This window comes from Neolamprologus multifasciatus, chromosome 16 (assembly GCF_963576455.1).
Source record: "Neolamprologus multifasciatus chromosome 16, fNeoMul1.2, whole genome shotgun sequence".
Lineage (NCBI taxonomy): Eukaryota > Metazoa > Chordata > Actinopteri > Cichliformes > Cichlidae > Neolamprologus > Neolamprologus multifasciatus.
The window spans coordinates 28,823,034-28,843,783 of record NC_140454.1 but is presented as its reverse complement, the minus strand read 5'-3'; the positions used below and the strand labels follow the sequence as shown (position 1 = coordinate 28,843,783).

Genomic DNA, 20,750 nt, shown 5'->3' with positions numbered 1-20,750 from the left:
CTCAAGGAAGACCAACCAAAATTAATGAAATATTCAGTTGCAGAAAATTCCATAATTTGTCTTTTTTGGGGGGTTGGAATATGTTCAAAAGCTAGATTTCTGCATTCTGTCACACACACACACACACACAGCTACATAAATGGCTCTAAGTGCATTCATGTGTTGAATAAACAAAGATTACATGTTAATGTTTTGTCAGTACCCTTATTTCATTGTGTTACATTTCACCCCAGGATATGTTACAACTAACCCAGACTATGGGGTTAATTGTAACATTTCACTCTTTGTGTTTGAGACCATACCATGCAATGGGTAATTGTGCTGCAGAGAAAATAGCTGCACTATTTAATAGCCGAGACATGTAAATACTTTGCATTACATTTTGAATCCACTACCTTAAAAGAGCTCCAATTTACAGACAGAAATGTGAAAAATGTTACAACTATCCCCGGTCTCCCCTACTGATGAATGCAGTAACAGATGGCTGCTTGTCACCTTCAGGAAGTTTAATGCAACATCAACACGTCCTCTAAACATTCACCTCTCCAAAGGTACAGTATGGCCTCATTCTGTGATCTGTTTGTTTTGCTGGTGGCAGCGAGCCAAAAGTCACACGCCTATGTGGTGTGACATGAAAAAAAAATGAGGAATGATGGTCCTTCAAAAACACCTGAGAACTATTTTTCTCCTTGCTGTCATGTGACACGTCACTGCGCACTCACATGGACGATCTTCTCAAAGGTCAGCGTTTAGCTTCTCTGTGCTCTGAAGGAGCTGCTGGCTGTGACTTCCTTCCACATCAATCGATGGATGTGACTGTGTGTGCTGTGGTTAGTTAGTACGGAGCCCGCAAGTTTAGCTCAGCTTACCATAAAAACTGGACTGGTGTGTGTGACGATTATAAAAAGGAAACTAAAGCTTATTTCACTCATTTATTTATTCACTTAATTTATTATATTTGATAAATCATTAAAACCCCTAACCTGACAAATATTTGGAAATAACAAAAAAACCCAAAAAGCCCCTTTTTGTCTTTTTTGTATAATCTATTTAAAATAGCTCCAAATTTCTGATCATGTCAAGATAAGCTTGAGGAGACAAGCTTCCCAAGTACAGAACTCACGAGGTGTTTTTTGTTATTTTTGCACAAAAAATTGTTCTTTCGTGCAAAACAACATAAATGAAAGTAAAACTAAATCATCTGGATGAACAAGTTTTTATCTTATGTTTACAAAAGCAAACAAAGCTTCAACCTTAACTTAAAGTGGGGCCATTAATCAAGCTGGCTACTGAGGTGCAAGTACGTAAAGGCAGAATATTCAGGATAATCAAAAGACAGAGTCTCACACACGTGACATTTGAAAAACAAATCGAATTAAAAATAAAAGCATTAACTCTCTAATGTCTCTCTAAAAGGTAAACCAGGCACCTTAAAACCCAGGTGAACAAAAACACCTGCAGACGAGCCGTAAATGCGTTTGCGTGTCTATGTCAGAATGCAGTAAAACTGGAGTACTGATGAATACTGATAGTAATGGATGGTTGACTGTTGGAATTAGGTGCCTGTGCTGACGTGCTGTTTGATCGACAAAATATTTCCACTTCGGTTTCAGAAGTCTTTTGGTTTGTTTAGATGCAGCTTTATGTACCTAAGCTGTGCTGCCACGTTCTCATTAGGGAGAAGACGCTCCTGGCAGCTCTTCCAAACTAATTTCAGTGGAAGCAGTGGACTGCATGAATCTTCAAGTTAAGGGTGTTTTCTGTTAAAGAACCGCTGCGAGCTCAGATGGTGAGACGATTTAAAACAGATGCTTTATTTCATTTCATACAAGAAACAACAAGGCAACAAAATAAAATCGACACCATTTTTACTGTCACGTCTGCACGTCGAGAACAAAGAGGCAGCTCATGGAGACTACACAAACAGAAACATATAAAAAGTCTGACAGCTGTGAGCTGGGAACTGTTTGGTTTCACATTTTCAGGTCAGGAAGCAGAACATTTTATCTTCTGCTTGTCTTTATATAAAAATCTAACCTCACAGTTCCGAGGTCACCAAACTTTGATGGTAGTGATCACTTTTAAATCTTTTATTAATTTACAAAGTGATAACACACATGTTCAAGACACAAATTAACAAACGAGAGACAGTGAAAAGGATTCAAACAAGGATGGAAATTGACAAAAAAAAAATAAATCATGGAGACAACAGAAAACAAACTCATACATGACATGAAGGTCTGTGCAAAGATGAGTCCTTTTGTTAAATTTGCACCATTAGAATTTAATCATCTTTGATTTTCTAATACTCGGGTTTGGATCGAGCTGTTCTTCATTTTATCTACTTTCATGGTGCAAACTGAACAAAGCTTTACACAGACTCATAATATAGATCTGATGATTTCCACTGACGCTGCATTCAAAAGCCCCGCTGTCACGATTCTGATTGGAATAATCAGGGTTTGGTTTTTTTGAAAAATAACACCAGTGTTGGGTAAGTTACTTTAAAAAAGTAATTAATTACTAAATCAATATTGTATTTAAAATACTTATCTAATTACTGTGTCTGAAAAGTAACTTGATTACTCAATAAGTAATTTAACTAAATACTATAAACCTTGAGTGGGCAAACAATAGAAATTAAACTCTTTAAATAATAAATAAATATTTTTTAAAGACGGAGACTCTACGCAGCGGTAGTATCTCTTTCACAATGTAGCCTGCAATCGTTTTTTTAAGCTCACCTTCAGACGCTTTCTGTGCTGCTGAAGTAAAATCAGGGTTTGCCTGCTTAGCAGGAGTTGCCGCGGTGTTATCCATGGAGGATGAACAACGATCACTCAGAAGTGTTCGTCTATGCTCTCGTGTCAGGCACTTCAGTAGATTACTCGTGTTATTAGCAGCGGCCGATAGTTTTTACATATTACTGTAATGTTCTTGTCTGCTTGTTTCAGAAAAGTGAAGAGTATGTCCATTTCATAAAACAGCCACACGCTTCAGCTGAGTCCGACATCTTCCGCTTTAGAACACGACTATGCAGCAAACTGGCGCGAAATGACGCGCAGCTGCACTACAGCGACGTTAAAGCGGCAGAGTTTACTTTTACTTTAGAAGATAAATTATTGAAATTAAATAATGATATTCAGCGAGCTTAATTTTAATGTAACGCAAGTACATTGTAAGTAACTGTAATTAATATACCTAAAAATGTACAGTAATCAGTTACAGGAAAAGCAATTTAATTACAGTAACGCGTTACTTAGTATGGCAGTCCTGGCGTTCCATAAGTAACGTGTTAGTAACGCTATCAAATTTAGATTTTTGTGCCAATGAACCGACGAGCTGCGCAGCGTTTAATCAAGTCCTAAAACAATTAATTACTTTAGTCCTAAAAGTGTAGTTTTTTTTTAGTGAACTGATTAATGAAACGTCCATAAAAACAAAAAAGGAACTGTTGTTATGGTAAAGGCCTCGCTCAAATGTGAGGGAAGTAAAACAAGCGATTGTGTTCTTCACTCGTCTCTGTGGTTGGTTGCTTGTAAAAGTCACGCACTCTGGAAAAACTCTGCACATATGGTTGATTTAAATGGGGATAAAATGAGCTTTGTACATTAAACCGGGTTCAAGCTACAGTATTTTTATCTCCGTATGTATACGCATCGCCTCCTTATTAGATCGGTTTTCCAATGACTCAAGAGTTTGTACATTCAATAGTTTTACTAAAAAAATAAAAGTGCAGCTACATTATAATTTTCTCTAATTGTTTGGCAATTATATTTTTTTTAAATTTTAAATTTTTTTTTTTTAAAAGTCTTTATAATAATTTGCATTTTAAACACAGTATTTTTCATAAATAACAATTCAGCTAAAATCAGCAAAATCAGTCAAACATTGAACTGCACAACCAACAACACATGCGGGGGAGTTCATTTAAGTGTTCATACATTTGATCACAACACGAGAAAATAACTTTTTTTATGTGATAATAATATTCAGATTATAATAATCCAGCAACACTGATTATGACTGAGGCTTTTGAATACGTTTCACCTGTAACACCCACATGACGAGCAGAAGTTTAACAAAAAAGGAAAAAAACAAAAAAACATGCCATGACAGTAGTAACATGGTGGTAACGGCTCCAGCAGCATCGCTCTGAGCTCAAACCTACAAACACATGTACAGTTTCAACAGTGATTAATAAACACACACCTCCTCCTGCTTCACGGTGCAGAGAAATCTAAGGCATCCGCTGGTGCGACATTTATGTGCAAGTACTTATATTTACCGAGGAGCTCGTGAGATAAACCCGGAACGTCTGAAGTAAAAATTCAAACACACTCTTTGGTCTACAGCTGAAGATCACTCGTGTGCGGATGCGCAGCTGAAAGCTACACACGCCTGCTGCTACGAACATCCAGAAATAAGAAATGTTGCTTAAACTGATGAGACTAAGACTCTGAGAACTTCTCAAAGAACACTGAACGTTGTTCCTCGAGCTGGAACATCGACACTCACCGGTTAACACCTCTTTTCTACAGATTTATGATTTTTTTTTTTATTTTAAACAAAGTTTTTAGTGACATAAAGAGAAGAGCAGCTCCTCAGCAGACTAAAGCTTCTAAAACTGAAAGGGCCAGACTCACTAACCATCCTGCAGTCAGGATTTACTGAAGAGACGCACCAAAACCTGCACTCGGCTGTTTTTGCTGATTAACGGATCTGGATTTAATTAACATGATTTCTTCAAGTTTGTGGCAGGTGGCTTACTGCTGTTTAAGCCACACAAACAAAAATCAGGTTTCATCCTGCACCTGACGGGTTGCTGGGAGCATTAATGTACTTGGACAGCCAGGTGTAGAGGTTATCAGAAGGGTGGATGTTAGTTCAGAACCAAAACTTCAGCAGGAACCTTTTGAGCTGAGCTCAGCGTATTTCTGGTCAACAGTAATTGTACTAATACTAGTAATTCTGATAATTTGATGTAATAGAGTAAAACACAACACGAAAAGTCAGAGGGAGGGAATAATTGCTCGCTACATGATTCATCTAAAAGCCATGGATGTGTTACGGGCACAGGTGAGCTAATGGGGCTGCAGTGTTTCAGGATTTTAGCCACATTTCAGCACAAGTGCCGGCCCCTCATGAAACTGTAGCGCACAGAAACTTATTTTGTGTCTATTAATGAGAATCGGGCAAGAGTGTAGTGAGTTAGAGTGTTATAATCTGATCTGCAGGTGGTGTTCTGCAGAAACTGCTGTGCACAGACGGCTTTTAGTCGGATTGTTTCCTTTGACTTTCATAAATTCCTGCAGTCTCACACAGTAAAAGCATCATGGCACAACAGCGGTAACTCAATGCAAACATAAATAATGGCATGTGACGGCACATCCAACATGTGATCTGTTCACCTTCAGCTGTCTCTCACTGACCTGCTGCTTATGGAAACAAATCCACGTGTGAAGCTAGCCATGCTGTATTTTTTTGGTTAACAGCTCACTCGCACACCCAGCAGGCTTGTGTTTGACTCGATAATCGCTTTGGTCATTACTGAAATGAACTGTGGCTGAGAAAAAGGGTTTTATTTGATGACTTTATCCTGTAACTGGACTAGAGCAGATCAAAGCCTCAGATTAAGTTCATCCACGGTTGGTACGTCTGATTTTTTTCTGGAAGTGCCAGCTCCATCTGCTCGCAGAACTTCCGACACAATTTCAGGTGAGGAACATGAATCGTCACCTTTGTAGTAAATAAATGCTGCATTCACATTTAGCAGATTTATTTCTACATGGAGGCATCGTGTTTGCATACTTTTGTGAGCTGTGCAAGGGAGTTAATGGTTGTATGAAGCCACGAGAGACTTTAACTGAACCTACACGACTGACTTTACTTCCTCAGAATTCAGAAGCATGTCAGGAAGCTGCAGGCAAACAAGTCAAACCTAAGAAACCGCCCAATGCTTTTGTCACCTGACTGCGAGAAAACTGCCCTCTGTTAGTATCAACCACATCATTAAACACAAACAAACTCAACTCGAGCTGAAAGTCCTCACGACTTCTGTTTCATAGAGTCGAGTTAATGTCAAAGAAACGGAAGCAGGCACAAATCAAGTATTATTTTAACAGAAAACACAAAGATCTGCAAAATAACGCAACACTTGTGAATGACATTCGTTAATGTTCTTCATCTATATTTTAAATCGAGGAGCCAAATGTCAGAAAAGTTGGAAATAAATAAAAATAATAATAATAACGAGGAAAATAAAACATATCAATCACGGCCAAAATATTCTTTTAATCACTCGTAACACACCCCTAAATTTAAAGTCAATGTTTACTCTCAAGCAGCTGTTTTTTTGGGTCGTAGCGTGAACGCAGCGTTAGCCGACATAGAAGAAAATAAAGATAAAAGTGTGTTGAGATAAAACGAGAGCGAAGTGCGTACGTTACACATCAGATCCTTGTCACGTCGCTAAGGCAACGAAGCAAATGGAGGTCATTTGGAGTTCATCATCATAATAATAATAATAATAAGCTGATCCCATTTTCCCAGCACAGACAAAATCAAAGACAAGTTTCCCAGTAATCGCTTCACCAGCAATAAATAATCCTCTACATAATTTATACATAAATATGAGGGTGAGGAGACGATGCCATCGCGTTGTTGGGAGATCAGGCGACGTGGGGGCGTCTGTTTTTGTTTGTTTGTTTTAAAGTTTCACTCGATGACTTTGTCCATCCTATAGACTACAGTGGTGGAGCTGTCCTCGTTCGACTCAGTGGGGGACACCTTTTTCCAAAGAGGGGCTTTCAGAGCCAGCTCCTGCTGGAGGCTCTCGTAATCCATAGGTCCGAAGGTCTGCTGCTGTTATTGACACGGATAATAAATTAGTCTCAAACCTCCGTTTCTGCCTGCGTTTATGTGCTGGGTGGATCACTGCAACACTTGGAAGTAAAATGGAGCCAAAACAGTGCCATCAGTTTTCACAGTGTTTCCCACACATTCAGTAGTGTTAATGGAGCACTATACACCGACAATACTGCATAATGTAATAACACAACACACCTGCTTGCTCATATTGACAACTTATATCCCTACCAGGGGTCAGACATCTTCGTTTATAGAGCTATAAAACACTTTTAGGCCCTATAGTAACCGAAACACAGCTGATGTAGTATAAAGAGGCTAACAAAGTCAACAGCAGGTGTTAATTTAAATCTTTAACCACATGTGACTCTGCAGCAGGGCATTTTCATCACAGTAAGACCACGCTTTCTTCTTCTTTTTTGCATTAATAAAACTAAAATTGTTTACATTTTGTTATTATTACCAACAAAATGTAACAATAAGTTAGCATATTTACGCTGACTCTGACACAGAGTAGCTATAAAGCTCTGAGCCTGCATTAGCAGAAGGAATCAAAGTAAAAGAGCTGGCATAATAAACAAAGTAAATTTGACATATAGCATTATAGAAACTTTAAAAGTAGTATTTTTATACAATAGATTATTGATTAGATATAATCTAATCAATAGATTGTGATTAAAGTCCAGCAGCAGATTAAGCACTAAGTCAGTAACTCAGCAAACAAATCTGTTCACAAAATCCTCTTTTTCCACTTTTACATTTGTAGCTCAGGTGACTCAGGACTACACACTTAGGACACTTCCACACTGACCATCCACCTGAGCAAAACAGTTTTCTTTCAGATTTTTAGACTTGACGAAATCCTGCCGTTATTACACCTGATTCACATCATCCGACATGCTCGGTGCGAGCTAGAGCTTTTAAAAAAAAAAAACCCAAAAAACCCCCCAAAAAAACACGTGGTTAATCAGAAAAGGAGAACATTCCTTTTTGATCATTTCAACACGTTTGTGTTTACTTGCTTAAACAGAAAGTAGAGATGGCGAAAACCCGGATGCAGCCTGGACCCCAGTTTTTATAAAGTCACATGATGGAAAAAGCCGCAGCTACGTCAGCAGAGTAATGGAAAAAAGCTTTACCAGTGCTCGCCATTGTGGAAGGGCACGCTATGGTCTGAAGAAATACTTTAGTTTCCTCTGAAAAAGGTTCTGGGCACTCTGAATGTAAAATGTGAGGGAAACACTGCATCATCTACCAGATATGTTCTGAACGATCAGACTGAGTTTGGCTCCAGGTGTGTTTTAACTGAAGATTTGGCTCCTTGTATGTTAAATATATGCAGTAAACGTATATACTCCACTCACTTTATGCAGCTCTTCCACCCAAAGGAGGAACAGGGACAGTTTAGGGGCTACTGTGCGTGCAGTTATGGAGGTCAGTGCAAACAGCTGAGACTACAGGAAGCTGCTGGAGAGGTGTGCTGTCACATGACCCTGACGAGGCGGCGTTTGTCCTTACCCGCTGGTCGCCTCCTTCTCTACGAGGGTCGTGCTTCTTGGCGAAGTGCCTCAGATTGTCGTAGTTGTGGAAGTTGAAAAGCTCCACCAGGTCCTGAAATACAAAGACAGAAAGTCTAAAACTAACAAAGCAGCTGAGAAAAGCTAAAATGGTGTCTTGCCACCCAGTGAGAGTTGGGAAACTCCAGCCCTGCCACAACCCTGAACTAGGTAAACAAAAGAAATGATGGATGAATGAAAAGAAAACAAAAATGTAAACAAAATTAAAAGTGAAAATCTTACATCTTGTGTGTGTTTGTGTGTTAATGTGATGCTGAGCGGTTCAGACTCGGCTAATGTTTTGGGTCTGATCTTAAATGACTGCTGCTCAGACTTCAATGCAAAGTAGCCGGGGTGCTCGTTCGGATATGAACCACACTAATGGGAAAGAGCATGCCTGCAATGAAAGGCCACTTTCAGCTCCTAAAAGCAATTCTGCTCCTTCTGCTGCTGTAAAATATTTAAGTTAATAAACAAGGAGGTGCAATATTATCTCGAGGCGGAGTGTTTATTCTCCGGGCATCACGTACTGTGCAGAACTGGATTCCTCTGACCGAGTTGCCCAGCTTGTCGAGCGGAGGCGACCAGCACACGATGCCCATCACGTTGGGCACAACCAGCAGGATCCCTCCTGATACTCCAGACTTGGCAGGCAGGCCGACCTGCAGCAGGGAAACAAAGCAGTTACAGAAAGGCTGGCTGTGTGTGCAGAAGCAGCACGACGGTGACAAAGTACATCAACACAGCGATGGTAAATCTCACAATACACTGAATATTCTCAGAAATCCCTAAGACTTATTTAGATTTTTTGTGTCAGATCCAAAGCAACAGTGCCTTCATTTTTCTGTTCAGTTTCAGAGTCCAGAAATCCATCTCCCACCGACTCAGGATGAAAGTCGTTGTGCCTCGTTTATTGATCATTTCCTCTGAGATACTCTAGCTGTGGTTTAATGTGAGACTTCATATGGTTAAAACTACCTAACACAGATAATCTAACACGATCACGACTTTAAAATCTGATATCCAATCACATGAGTAACATGGTGGTAACGGCTCCAGCAGCATCGCTCTGAGCTTAAACCTACAAACACATGTACAGTTTCAACAGTGATTAATAAACACACACCTCCTCCTGCTTCACAGTGCAGAGAAATCTAAGGCATCCGCTGGCGTGACATTTATGTGCAAGTACTTATATTTACCGAGGAGCTCATGTGACAAACCTGGAACGTCTGAAGTAAAAATTCAGACGTTCCACAACCCTCAACCCGTTGTTAATACAGTAAACACTGTATTAACAGTATTAATACCATTGTGGTGCTTTTTAAAAGTAACAAAAGACATCTCATTATGTTTAACAGTTTTAACTGGGATGGATTTTGAATGTCATGCTTATGCAGAGCTGGATTATCACCAGAGGAAGCTCCACGTTACATTTTGAATTGTTGGTTGCGCCAGAAATGTTTAAAGACAAAACTCTGTCCGAAAACAACAACCCATGTTTCAAAAAAGAACGTTAGCTCCACAATATGCTAAACTCCGTAAGAAAACGAGTGTGAAAAAACCTCACCTGAGCTTCATGAATTTGTTTTTTTAGTTTAATATCATCAGCTATAAACTATTTATTTATTTTGGATCCACATCTTGAGTATGTCTCCAGAACACTTATGTCCATTTTTAAGGACAAACACTCAAACTTTTTCCCTGTTTGCTGTCAGTTTAGATGATCATTGCACCTGATGAAGCCTCGTCTCCTCGACATCATCTCTTATTTTGTTTAATATCTGCAGTGCTTTAAGGTTTTCGTTCACTGTTATATTTTTTTAAATCATCCTGGATGGCACCTGTAGTGCTACTGTCTGCCTGTTGAAGCACTCTGAACTGTTTTTAGACACTGCTGTTTAATAAATTGCATATTCCTGCAGTTTTGACAATCATCATTCAAGTCTAATTAAAAATCCTGAAAATACAAACAGTTAATAAATCAAAACAACAGTAACCTGTGTTGTGTTTCACTCACATGGAAAGCAAACTGCCCTGAGAAGTCGTACATGCCACAGGAGTGCATCAGACTCAGCGTGTTCCTCACCGCCTCTGGGCTCAGCACGCGCTCGCCCGTGATTGGGCAGATACCCCCGTTGGCCAGTGTGGCCGCCATGACACTGGCACTCTCACATGTCACCTCAATGGAGCAGAGCTGGAGAGGCAGAGACAATAACTCTGTTACTGCACCTTGATTTAAAGGGTGGAAATGATGGAAATAAATCCATCTGATTGGTTTGGGAGATACTGGAACAGCATATAGAGGTAAAACCATCTGTGTGTGGTCAGGAAGCTATGTATGTATCACACAGAAAGAAGCTGAAAGAAGCGATGGAAACAACTGGTCAGGAAACTTTACTCTTGAGGATAAAAATCAATAGCAGGAAACAGCTCAGCAATGAAGCAGAAAAACAATCTAATGATATCCTCTCATTAAAAATGTATAAATACTGGAAGAAGCTAAAGTTACACTCACTTGAAAGTACAAGTCCAGTACAGAGGTCATGTCTGTCCCCTCTGGGAAACACTGCAGAGAGGAGAAAAAAAACATTTAATAACCACACTCTCATGCTGAAGAGATTTGAAAGCATCAGGTACAAGAGCCAAAGGGCTGAAACCCTTTAAATATGTGTTTCACAGTCTCCTCTTCCTCTAATATGCATCCATCATCTGTCCATCATCTTTGATCCAGTTCTTCTGGTTTATGTTTGTTGAGCTGAGCAGTCACAGCTTACGAGTGTCGTCAGCCCCATTAAAGACTCGTTTTACACCAGACCACCTGATAAAAGGTTTACTGTTTCAAAGAATAACTGTTGTTTTCTTCACAGGAAAAAAAACCCCCCAAAACTCTTTTCATCTTGTTCTTTCCTCAGAAACACATGGACTTGGACACATGGTGACTGACTGACGTCTTTCTTGCAGTCTTGCATCTGTAGATGAGTTTATTTCTGGGAAAGTCCAGCTGAACTTGCAGCACTCGCGCTAATCAAACGAGGAGCTCGGACAGAACATGGCTCACCTTGTTTGATTGTATTTATGTTACTGATCTGTGACCCTGGCAAAAACCAGGCTGCTGTGTCCTAGATAAGAACAACACCACCGGGTTTTTCCTGTTCTAAACTGGAAAAACTGCAGCGTCAGTTTTTCCATTCATGAGTTTAAAAAGTCTCAGGGGTCTCAGCTGACTCCTACCAAAACGCAATCAGGAGGGTTACAATCAGCTGAATCAAAAATATGCAGATTTTTCTCATTTATGCATGAACGTATTTAAGGGGCGAGAAGCGGCAAAATAAGCAGAAATGTGAGGCCCGATTCATTTAAACTCTAAATTCTCTCCAGGTTTTCAGAGAAGTGAATGACAAAGACAAACCTTTTTTTCTTTCAGGTAGTAGCCGATGGCGAAGTTCCTATCTCCTGACTCACGCTCAGATTGGAATCTGTCACACAAAGAAGAGCACTCCCATTACAGATGAAGGTCGTGTGTGTTATTTCAGTGCTGTGCTGGTATTCACAGACCTCGCCCTTCATGTGTACAACATAACCACAGCTCACGCAATCATGTGATGACACTGCAACACGAGCCGTCATAAATCATGCAAACCTTTAAAACCTCATCAGCACCTGTGGAAGTCCTCAGCACACAACAGATGTGGGTCACTGAGGACCAAAATGATGTTTCTGTAAACAGTTTTCAGCCTTTTTGTATGAAGTTTTTTTTTTTTTTTTTTTTTTTTTACATGATTAATTATTAGGGATGGGTACCGGTATCCGGTGCCATGATGGCACCGGTTCTGACATAAACGGTAGTAACCAGACCGAAAAGCAGCGCACATTTCGGTGCTTTATTTCGGTGCTTTTTTTTCCTGAGATGTGATACACTTTGAATTCTAGCCAATCATTTTACGTTTCCGGGGATAGTAGGCGGGTCCAGGTACGTACGTTCTTTTAGAGCAGAGCTACAGATTAAAAATGCCCAAGGCAAAGCGGTCAAAAGTCTTGCTGTACTTCACAGCAAAAGATGCAAACTCAGCAGCCTGCAACAAGTGCTTTAAGGTGATACTGTGGAAAGGAGGTAACACCTGAAATCCGATGAAACACCTGGCGACGCATAGCGTTTTTTTTAAAAGCCGAAAAATGATAGCTTGCTGCGAGACCTCACACCGAGCGCATCTACTGCAGGTGTGGTGCCTGTTATCGGACGAAGAGTTAGCAACATCCCCCAAAAAGCTGAAGAGTAGAGTCCTGGCCCCTAGCCCTGCCAGTGTAGCAGAAATGATGAGGATGATGATGGCAGCAGCAGCCGTTCTTCTCTGCGTGAGTAGCTTAATGTTGTTCGTGTATAATTTACGTTGAGTAGGCTAACCACGTTATTACATTAATGTATGTAAGGTGAACTAGCAAACACCATCATAGCTACATGCGGCTGTCTTCTTGTTTGATGGCAGATACTCCCTTCACCCTGGCCAAAAAGGCAAAAATGACCAAATAAAAAGTGGGAAACAGTTAAACATGAGAGGTTTTTGGATAAAGTTTTTGTTTTTTCCATTGTTAAAGCACTGCTTCCAGCCAAGAGTGATACCATATATGCCCTATAGCTGCAGAAAAGGCTAACATTGTTATCTTTTTACTAAAAAAACAGCTGAACATGAGAGGTTTTTGGACCAATTTTGTGTTCTCCATTCTTTAAGCACCGGTTCGAGCACCGTTTAAGCACCGGCACCGTTTCAAAAGTACCGGTTTGGCACCGGTATCAGATAAAACCTAAACGATACCCATCCCTATTAATTATTATTATTGTTGTTCTGAGCAGGTATTATAAGACAGTTCTGCTTATATCTGACTTCTCGTGAACATAAGCCATTTAAAACATGGCCTGTGTGCTTGTTAATTTGATCCCAGTTAATTAAGGTGTTTTTCACAGTTTACGCTTCCTGTAATGAGCCTGTGAAAGTTATTACGGTGGTGGTTAGGTCAGCTCGGTTCGGGGGTTTGCAGGGCAAGGATAAGTAAACTTGGGTGATTTTAAGGAGGCGATGTGGAGGGAGGACTTACGTGGCGTTGCTGAAACCCACATACTGGTTTCCCGCCATCTTTTTCAGAAAGTTCATGACCTGGAGGGAAAGCAGGAGGAGAGTCGAGGTGAAAAAATGATCCAGAGGTTCATGTATGGAGATCAAACACTACAAATGATAAGAGCTGCCAGCTAAACAGCACATATAAAACATCAAGAGTCCCTCTAAACTTATTCCACACACACAGAGGTGCAGATAATTAAACCTCAAGAGAAAATTCAATGTTTGACCTGTTTGATTTTCTACAATCCTCCTCACTGTGCTCAATGTTTTCACGAGTACTGAATCTTTCCTGCACAAGAGCATCGACTGCACCAATAAAAACATTTATGAGGAGGAGGGGTGCTGAGGGTGCTCGTCAGCCTCTCAAATAATGGCTACAAGAAAAACCAACACAGTGGCAGCGAATGCTCAGATTGACCCTTCAAAATGAGGAGTCTGAAACAAATGAGCAATGTCACTTTTATATACATCCACTGGTCATTTTATTAGGTACACCTTCAGATCTGCCATTATTTATCATGTCATAGATACAACAAGAGATTTTTGTCCATGTTGACTAGATGGCATCACACAGTTACTGCAGATTTATCAGCTGTACATACATGATGTGAATCTCCCATTCTACCACATCCCACAGCTGACCCTATCGTCTGAATGCCGCAGCAGAAATCGAGTCTTATCTCGTCAGACCTGGCAACATTTTTCCAATTTGGTATATCCAGTTTTGGCGAGTCTGTGAACTATACCCTCAGTTTCCTGTTCTTAGCTGACAGAAGTTATACCCGGTGTGGTCTTCCACTGCAGTAGCTGAGCTGGTTAAGCTGGTTCAATGCTCAGAGATGCTCTTCTGCATACTTTGGTTGTAATTGTAAGTGTTATTTGAGCTACGGTTCTATATTGATGCATCAGCTCGAAGCAGACCGGCTGATTACAGAAGGTGCTATGAAAAAGTGTACCTAATAAAGTGTCCAAGCAGATTTATTTCACATTTTAATGTCAGGCTACAACGCTGTTAGATGAACGAATCACACCTTGACAAAGAAAATATAAATTAACTTTGAATACTTGTGGCTCAGAGCTCTGACCAATACTCACATAGTCAAATTTCTCTGCGTTGCTTACACTTTGCTGCGGAGAAAACAAAATAAAGAGTCGTTAGCACGGTTCATTTATAGAGAGAAATCTCAGAGGATAAAGCACGGCATCACAAAAGATTATTTTATAAAATGATAAATGATAATTCTGACCAACTAGATTTACATAATTAGCAGGCATGAACAGCTCTGATTACAAATAAAGTGTAAAAATCACACGAGCTTTGCCAAGAGTTCAACAAACTATTAATGCGATCAGTTTGCGGATAGATTACAAAGAGGGAAGTTTGAAGGGAGACTTAGCAGACGTGTTCATGACATCTCACTGATTCCAATCCAAACAGTCAAACCTGTTTCTAATATGTATGACAGCCCTGATTGTGTGCATATTTCTACAGTAAGTCTGCAAGATGTGGGTGTATGCAGGCAGGTGTGTATTATAAGTTAACACTGTGCAGGTGTGTGAGTGTGTGTGTGCATATTTGAGGTGAAGAGGGAGGGGGGGAGGGTTGGCCTTCGTCACAGCTTGTAGCTCGCTGATGTCCCACAGAGAAAACACAGCGAAGGAAAAACAAAACAAAAAACATGGCCACACATGCACGTTTAAAGTGCTGTAGCACCAGTTTTAACTTTACTTGTAGAGTTTTAAAACTGTGGCGCTGATGGAGATGTTAAAGAGTCACTACATGAAGTTTCTACAGAGCTGATTGGAGGAGAATAAAAAAAAATAGAGAGAAGGGAGAGGAAGAGGATCGGGGGAAGTGGGAGAGAATGAGGAGATAGATATGGAAAAGGAAGAAAAAATTACCAACGTCATTTGACCTGCTGCTGCAGTCATTATTTCCCACAGTTCCTAAGTCTGCAAAATATGCAACATACAAAAACAGCAACAACATGTAGCCTTCAAGCAGCATGTAACAACAGTTTGGGGGCATACTGCCACGGCAAGCTCCTCACGGCGGGTTTCCCCACCGAAGGTTAAAGGCTAACTGTGCAACCTCACCAACGGCTTTACAGTTAAAATCAAAATCAAAAGCAACACATTTAAAGAAAAGAGACACTGATGAGCCGATGTGAACACAGACACATGTTCTGAGTTTGAGTTTAAGGCCTGAGGACTTCAGACTACATCATTAATTAGTAAGAAAGCTGTGAGTGAACCTGTCGGACGGCTGTGAGCGTCTAAGGAAGTCCTCTTTGTATCACATGGTGGTTCAAAAACACAGAACATGATGAGCTCAGACTTTAGCGAGGTTAATGTTAACTCGAGCGTGCCTGCAGAGCCAGAGTCCAGACATGTTCAGTAAAAGTTTTATGAGTCAAGAAGCAGCAAGTTCAACCAAGCCGGTGTTGAAGCATTAAAAACTGCAGTTCCACTAATGTCCACTTGAGGCCGACTCAAGCAGCGAGCCAGTCCCTGCAGACTTCCGCGTTAAATCAACTTTACAGCAGAAATAAACATGTTTGGAGTCTGATGTAAGTGAGTCGTCTCCCAGACTTCACCTCAGCCTGTGTTTGTGCTCTTGGAGTCTCTTTAATTCAAATAAAAATGGCAGCTGAGCAGTTAATTGTACTAACAGACCATCCAGGAAGGATGGTGCAGTTTAGATGAGTGAAATTAGAGGATTTTATTTGAATTTTATTCAGCAGTTAGCAGCTACCTGTGCACTGCACCCATACAGTTTATGCTCCTGTTCAAGTCTGGTAACTTCTGACTCCAAATGTTTAAGCTCATCTTTTTTTAAAGCAGTTTTTATGCATAATATTCAGCACTTTACTTTTTTTAAAAAAATTTTATTTGTGGCTTAAACCCAATGTAAGCTGGAACCCACAACTGCCCTCAATTAACAGTATTATAATTATCAAAATAATTCTTTATGTTTCTGTAATTGTTAATCCACCTGTATGTGAAAGCTCTTTAATCTAAACTGTATTTTAGTGATAAACTGTAATTATTATCGTTATCCATAAATTTTTGAACTTATTCTTTAAAAAAAAAAAAAGAGAGGGAGAGAGAAAATAGTAAAGAAGTTTTTTTTTTTATTAAGATGCCAAATTATTGTTATTTACTTGTATTCCTGATTACTTTTTGACTTCTCAGAGAAATCCCGTGTGAGAGCTTTAGTTAGTAAAGCCGTAATGTCACATGACAGTAAGGATAAACTGTAGTGACAATTAAATTTTTTAGTCCTAATTTTGGTGCAAATTCAAACTTTTGAAGCAGTTTAATAGGTCTGATGGGTGTCTCTGTCCGTGCTTTACAGTTTAAACAAAACAGAGGTGTCAAAATACAATGTGTGGAGGCTTTTATTGCCAAACTTTAATTGAGAATCAGTGCAGCCTATTTTTCCCTGGTTTAAGAGTGTTTTGGCTAACCTAAACATGTCCAGACTCCAGCTCAGTAGGAAGCATTTAGTGACTCTGACACATGAATGATAAACTGCCTGCAAAACAAACAGTTTGTTTTGGTCCTGAGAAAAACGATCCAGCTCTTAATGCTAAAAGCTGCGGGTTGATTTTATCACAGGGTTTCCTGCTCTACCTCCTCCTGCAGCTAAAAACAAAGCTGATAAGAGCAGAGAGTGAAACACAACAATAACACCAGGGTCATTGAACTGAAACACAGAGCAGTCGATTCTCTGCAGATTTATTTTATATCATTCAAACATTTAAAATGACATGCAGGCGTTCGTCCATCTGATGACTGATTTTTGTGACTTTTAGTCTCGTATCTGCTCTCTCGAATGTTTCAGTTTTCATTTTAGCTTCTTTTTGTTCATTTTTACTGCGATGCTCTTATTTTGTTATAAACCAGGCTCTTCCCTTTTTCTACCTTTTCTTTAAAAGCACAAAGTCATGCACTTCAATTCAAATAAAGCCGAGTTGGAACAAATGTTTGGTCATCCATCTACAGAAAGTAAAGGCCAGATTATTAATGGTTTAGAGGGATTAACATTTCCTGCAGTTGCCTTTGCCTCGCAATGCAATTAATCAAAATCTAATTAAAAAAATCACGATTTTACAATACAGTGCAAAGTTTATTGTTTCAACAGTTCAAAAAGTCTGTGGTTGTTCCATCGGTTCTTATTTGCTTTCTGCTCGTCTACCATGCAGGTCTCCCAAATACTCACCTAAACTCCCTAATGTGATGACCGTGTGTCACTTCACCTCCTCCGCCTCTTTTGTCCCTGCGTTTATTTGTTTTCATTTGACTTAAATTTAAAATTCATACCCCTGTAAAAATACATTTTTTAAATTTCAGTAAATAAACGTGATTACTATTTTTGTCGTAAACGTGGAGTCCTCCCTTATTTCAGTTCAGGACCAAAGGACCGGAGAGAAGACAGCGTTTAGTCTAACAGCATTTTTGTAAATGAGCCTGCTGCTGTTTAAACTAATTTTGTCCTCTGCTTTGATTTAAATTAGGAGTGTTAAGAGTCTGCACTCCCCTTTGCTCAGCTGCTGTTTTTCAATCATGATGCAAAAGCTGCGTGATAAACGTCCCTCTAATGTGAAGCTAACAGATCATGAGGCAAAGTGTAGTCACTTTAAAAACGGTTTATCTGCAGGGTGAAAATGAACAAGAAGCACAAATAGAAAAAAAAAAAAAAGATCGAATGAACAATGTTACAATAACATGTGGTCACTGAAAACACACAGACCTGAGCTACCTTTAAATACAAAAAGATCCAAATCACTCTGAAGAGCTTCCTTCTCTGGACTGCTTCCACTCAAGTCCAATAAAAACTAAAAGTAACACCTTGAAGCTTTGGCAATATATCAATGCAGCTGGGATGAATCACTTCATTAGTCATACAGGATAAAGTCTAAGTGCTGGGGACAGAAAAAAATAGGTCACCTCCAGAAAAATCTGCAGCAATCGATCGTTAAAGTCAGTCATGATGCAATAAAGGGGATCAAACATCTACTTGAAAGGCTTTAAAGTGTTTTTAAATGTAACTCTGCCAGAGGAAAAGCCTATGACAAAGCTGGCATTTAAGCCAGGTTTCATATCTCCTTTGTTTGGGGGGTCAGACTGTGAGCTGCAGCTGGTTTGATCTCTCACCAGAAAACTTACTGAATCTACGTTAAGGCTGAGATAAAATCTGAAGGTGTGCATTTTAACCTGTGCTTGCTCTCCGTGCAGGTTATTTTTAGTCTGTGTGGTTGAAGCGTGTGAGCTGGAGCAGCTAAGTGTCCTTCAGGAGGGATTAACAAGACTTTTAATCACCACAACAGGACACACGCCTAAGGGCAGTAACTTACAAATACCTCAAACTGAGTCAGTCGTAAACACGAGAAACAGTGGAAAGAAAATTATGAGTTTCACAAGAATCAGTTAAATAAGTCAGGAAATGGCAGGTAAATCATTAAAAGCAGGTTAATTAACCCCAGACCCACAACCTTACATTACCCCTCATTTTACCTCACTGATAAAGCAGCTCAGTGACGCCCACATTACAAGGAATTTGAGAGATTTGAGAGGAAGTGACACACAGACTGGACGTAAACAAACACAAACACACAGAGGAGGAGGACAAAGTGTGACTGCTTTTACCTTTATGAGTGAAGTACAAACAATAGCGCCAGCATTCACCATCGGGTTGTGCGGCTTATCTGCAAAACAACGAGAGCTCCGTTAGCGCGCTATGAAGGATCAAAGTGCAAACATTTCGCTTGAGAGCTGTGCATATACACAGATCAGAACACGAGGGTCAAGTGCATACACAGTAAACACTGACTCAAGATAATACAGAGAAACACAGCGGAGGCTGTAGCAGCTGAAACAGTCACAACATCTGATTTGAAATAAATAAATACAAGTAGAAAACCGAACAAGTCTCTATGTAGCTTGCGATAAAACAGATGTATGTAGTCTAAGGAGCTGAGAAAGAAATGAACTATACTTCTGTAAGTTTTGTGTATATATGTTAAGTGTTTATAAGCAAGTTTTTGTTGTTCATACAGTGGACTAACAAAGATTAAGAAAAAAAACACTCCAGGCCTGCTAAAAACCACCCACAGGGCAGATTTTTGCTGTAAAGTGTAAAGAAAAGTGCGGCCTACTGTATTTAAAGTGTAACTTTCAACCTGAACATTTGATGGCAACTGGCCGCTTGTTGATGTTTGTGTAGCTGTAAATGCAGGAATGTGCTGGCAGGCTGACAAAGTGTGTGGCAACTTGCTGCTGTATCTGTGATATGCTGCTGATGATCTAACTCTAACCATCAGGACTCTGTGTACATCACACAGCCCAGTGAGAACCATCTGTATGTATGGACAAGTTTAAAACTTATTGTTGTTACTACTGTACAGGAGTGCAGTGTTGTGTGTGTGTGTGTGTGTGTGTGTGTGTGTGTGGACATAGTGAAAAATAAATCCAGCACTTTCCTCCCTCAGATCTCTGAAAGAGCTTGAACGCTTACATCACCTGCATTTCCTTGTGCTCATGGGATCTGCTTACACAACATTATCCCCTTGCAGGGCTGCCCTGGCAGAAGGCGGGTGAACACAGGAAGTGACCATGACATGTCTGCAGTGTGAGCCTCAGCCTGGGGATTCTGGTATTTCCTCTCAAAATGCCCATTTTTGAACAACCCAACTACGTGTTCTCCCACAATGCATCTGACTACTCACAGCTCTCACACTCATTCTAACCAATGCTACAGCTAGCTGAGCAGCGATGGCAGGCCGTGATAGCCTCCCCCATCAAGCATCGCAGTGAGATGCAAGCGCATGTCCTGATAAAAAAAGCCCTTAGTCTTTATTAGCCATGTGACTGAGGTTTAATAAGCTGAACTGTTTTTCCACACACCTACACACAAAAGCAACACACGTCCCCTTTTGTTGGCTTTTTTGGGCATGTAAAAAAACAGCTAACACAGACTTGTTAAAAAAACACCTATTCAGGGGGTCAACATAGGCCTGCATGTTTTTAACCCTACAAAAAGGTAGTGTGCCAAGACATGTGGCCAGGCGAGGGGACTGCTTCACTGGATTTCTGACTCATTGTGATTTAGGAACATCTGACCCTCGCATCATATCTACCACTTAAGTCTTCCACCAACTTCCTGTACCCTGCACTAGCTCTTCATCGCTTTACTTGGAGGACAAGG

At 40.1% G+C, this 20,750-nt stretch overlaps 1 protein-coding gene and 1 long non-coding RNA gene across 10 annotated transcripts in view; both read right to left on the bottom strand.

The window, feature by feature from the left end:
• Positions 1-20,750, bottom strand: part of LOC146501011 (glutaminase kidney isoform, mitochondrial-like) — a 38,659-nt gene that overhangs the window by 6,320 nt on the left and 11,589 nt on the right. For 4 of the 9 annotated variants that reach the window (XM_085136716.1, XM_085136717.1, XM_085136714.1 and 1 more), the window contains exons 7-14: positions 19,193-19,251; positions 14,636-14,668; positions 13,518-13,576; positions 11,836-11,902; positions 10,942-10,992; positions 10,444-10,620; positions 8,954-9,085; positions 8,386-8,478 (exon numbers count right to left, since the gene is read on the bottom strand). In XM_085136716.1, coding sequence (XP_084992842.1) covers positions 8,386-8,478; positions 8,954-9,085; positions 10,444-10,620; positions 10,942-10,992; positions 11,836-11,902; positions 13,518-13,576; positions 14,636-14,668; positions 19,193-19,251 — 671 coding nt within the window. Of the gene's footprint in view, positions 1-181; positions 6,865-8,231; positions 8,479-8,953; positions 9,086-10,443; positions 10,621-10,941; positions 10,993-11,835; positions 11,903-13,517; positions 13,577-14,635; positions 14,669-19,192; positions 19,252-20,750 lie in introns of those variants that run through there. The other 5 variants (XR_014870012.1, XR_014870013.1, XR_014870014.1 and 2 more) reach the window with 5 other exon arrangements.
• LOC146501012 (uncharacterized) lies at positions 7,013-7,796 on the bottom strand. The gene is made up of 2 exons (XR_014870017.1): positions 7,370-7,796; positions 7,013-7,271 (listed from the first exon to the last, which is right to left on the bottom strand). It is a non-coding gene; the product is annotated as an uncharacterized LOC146501012 (long non-coding RNA).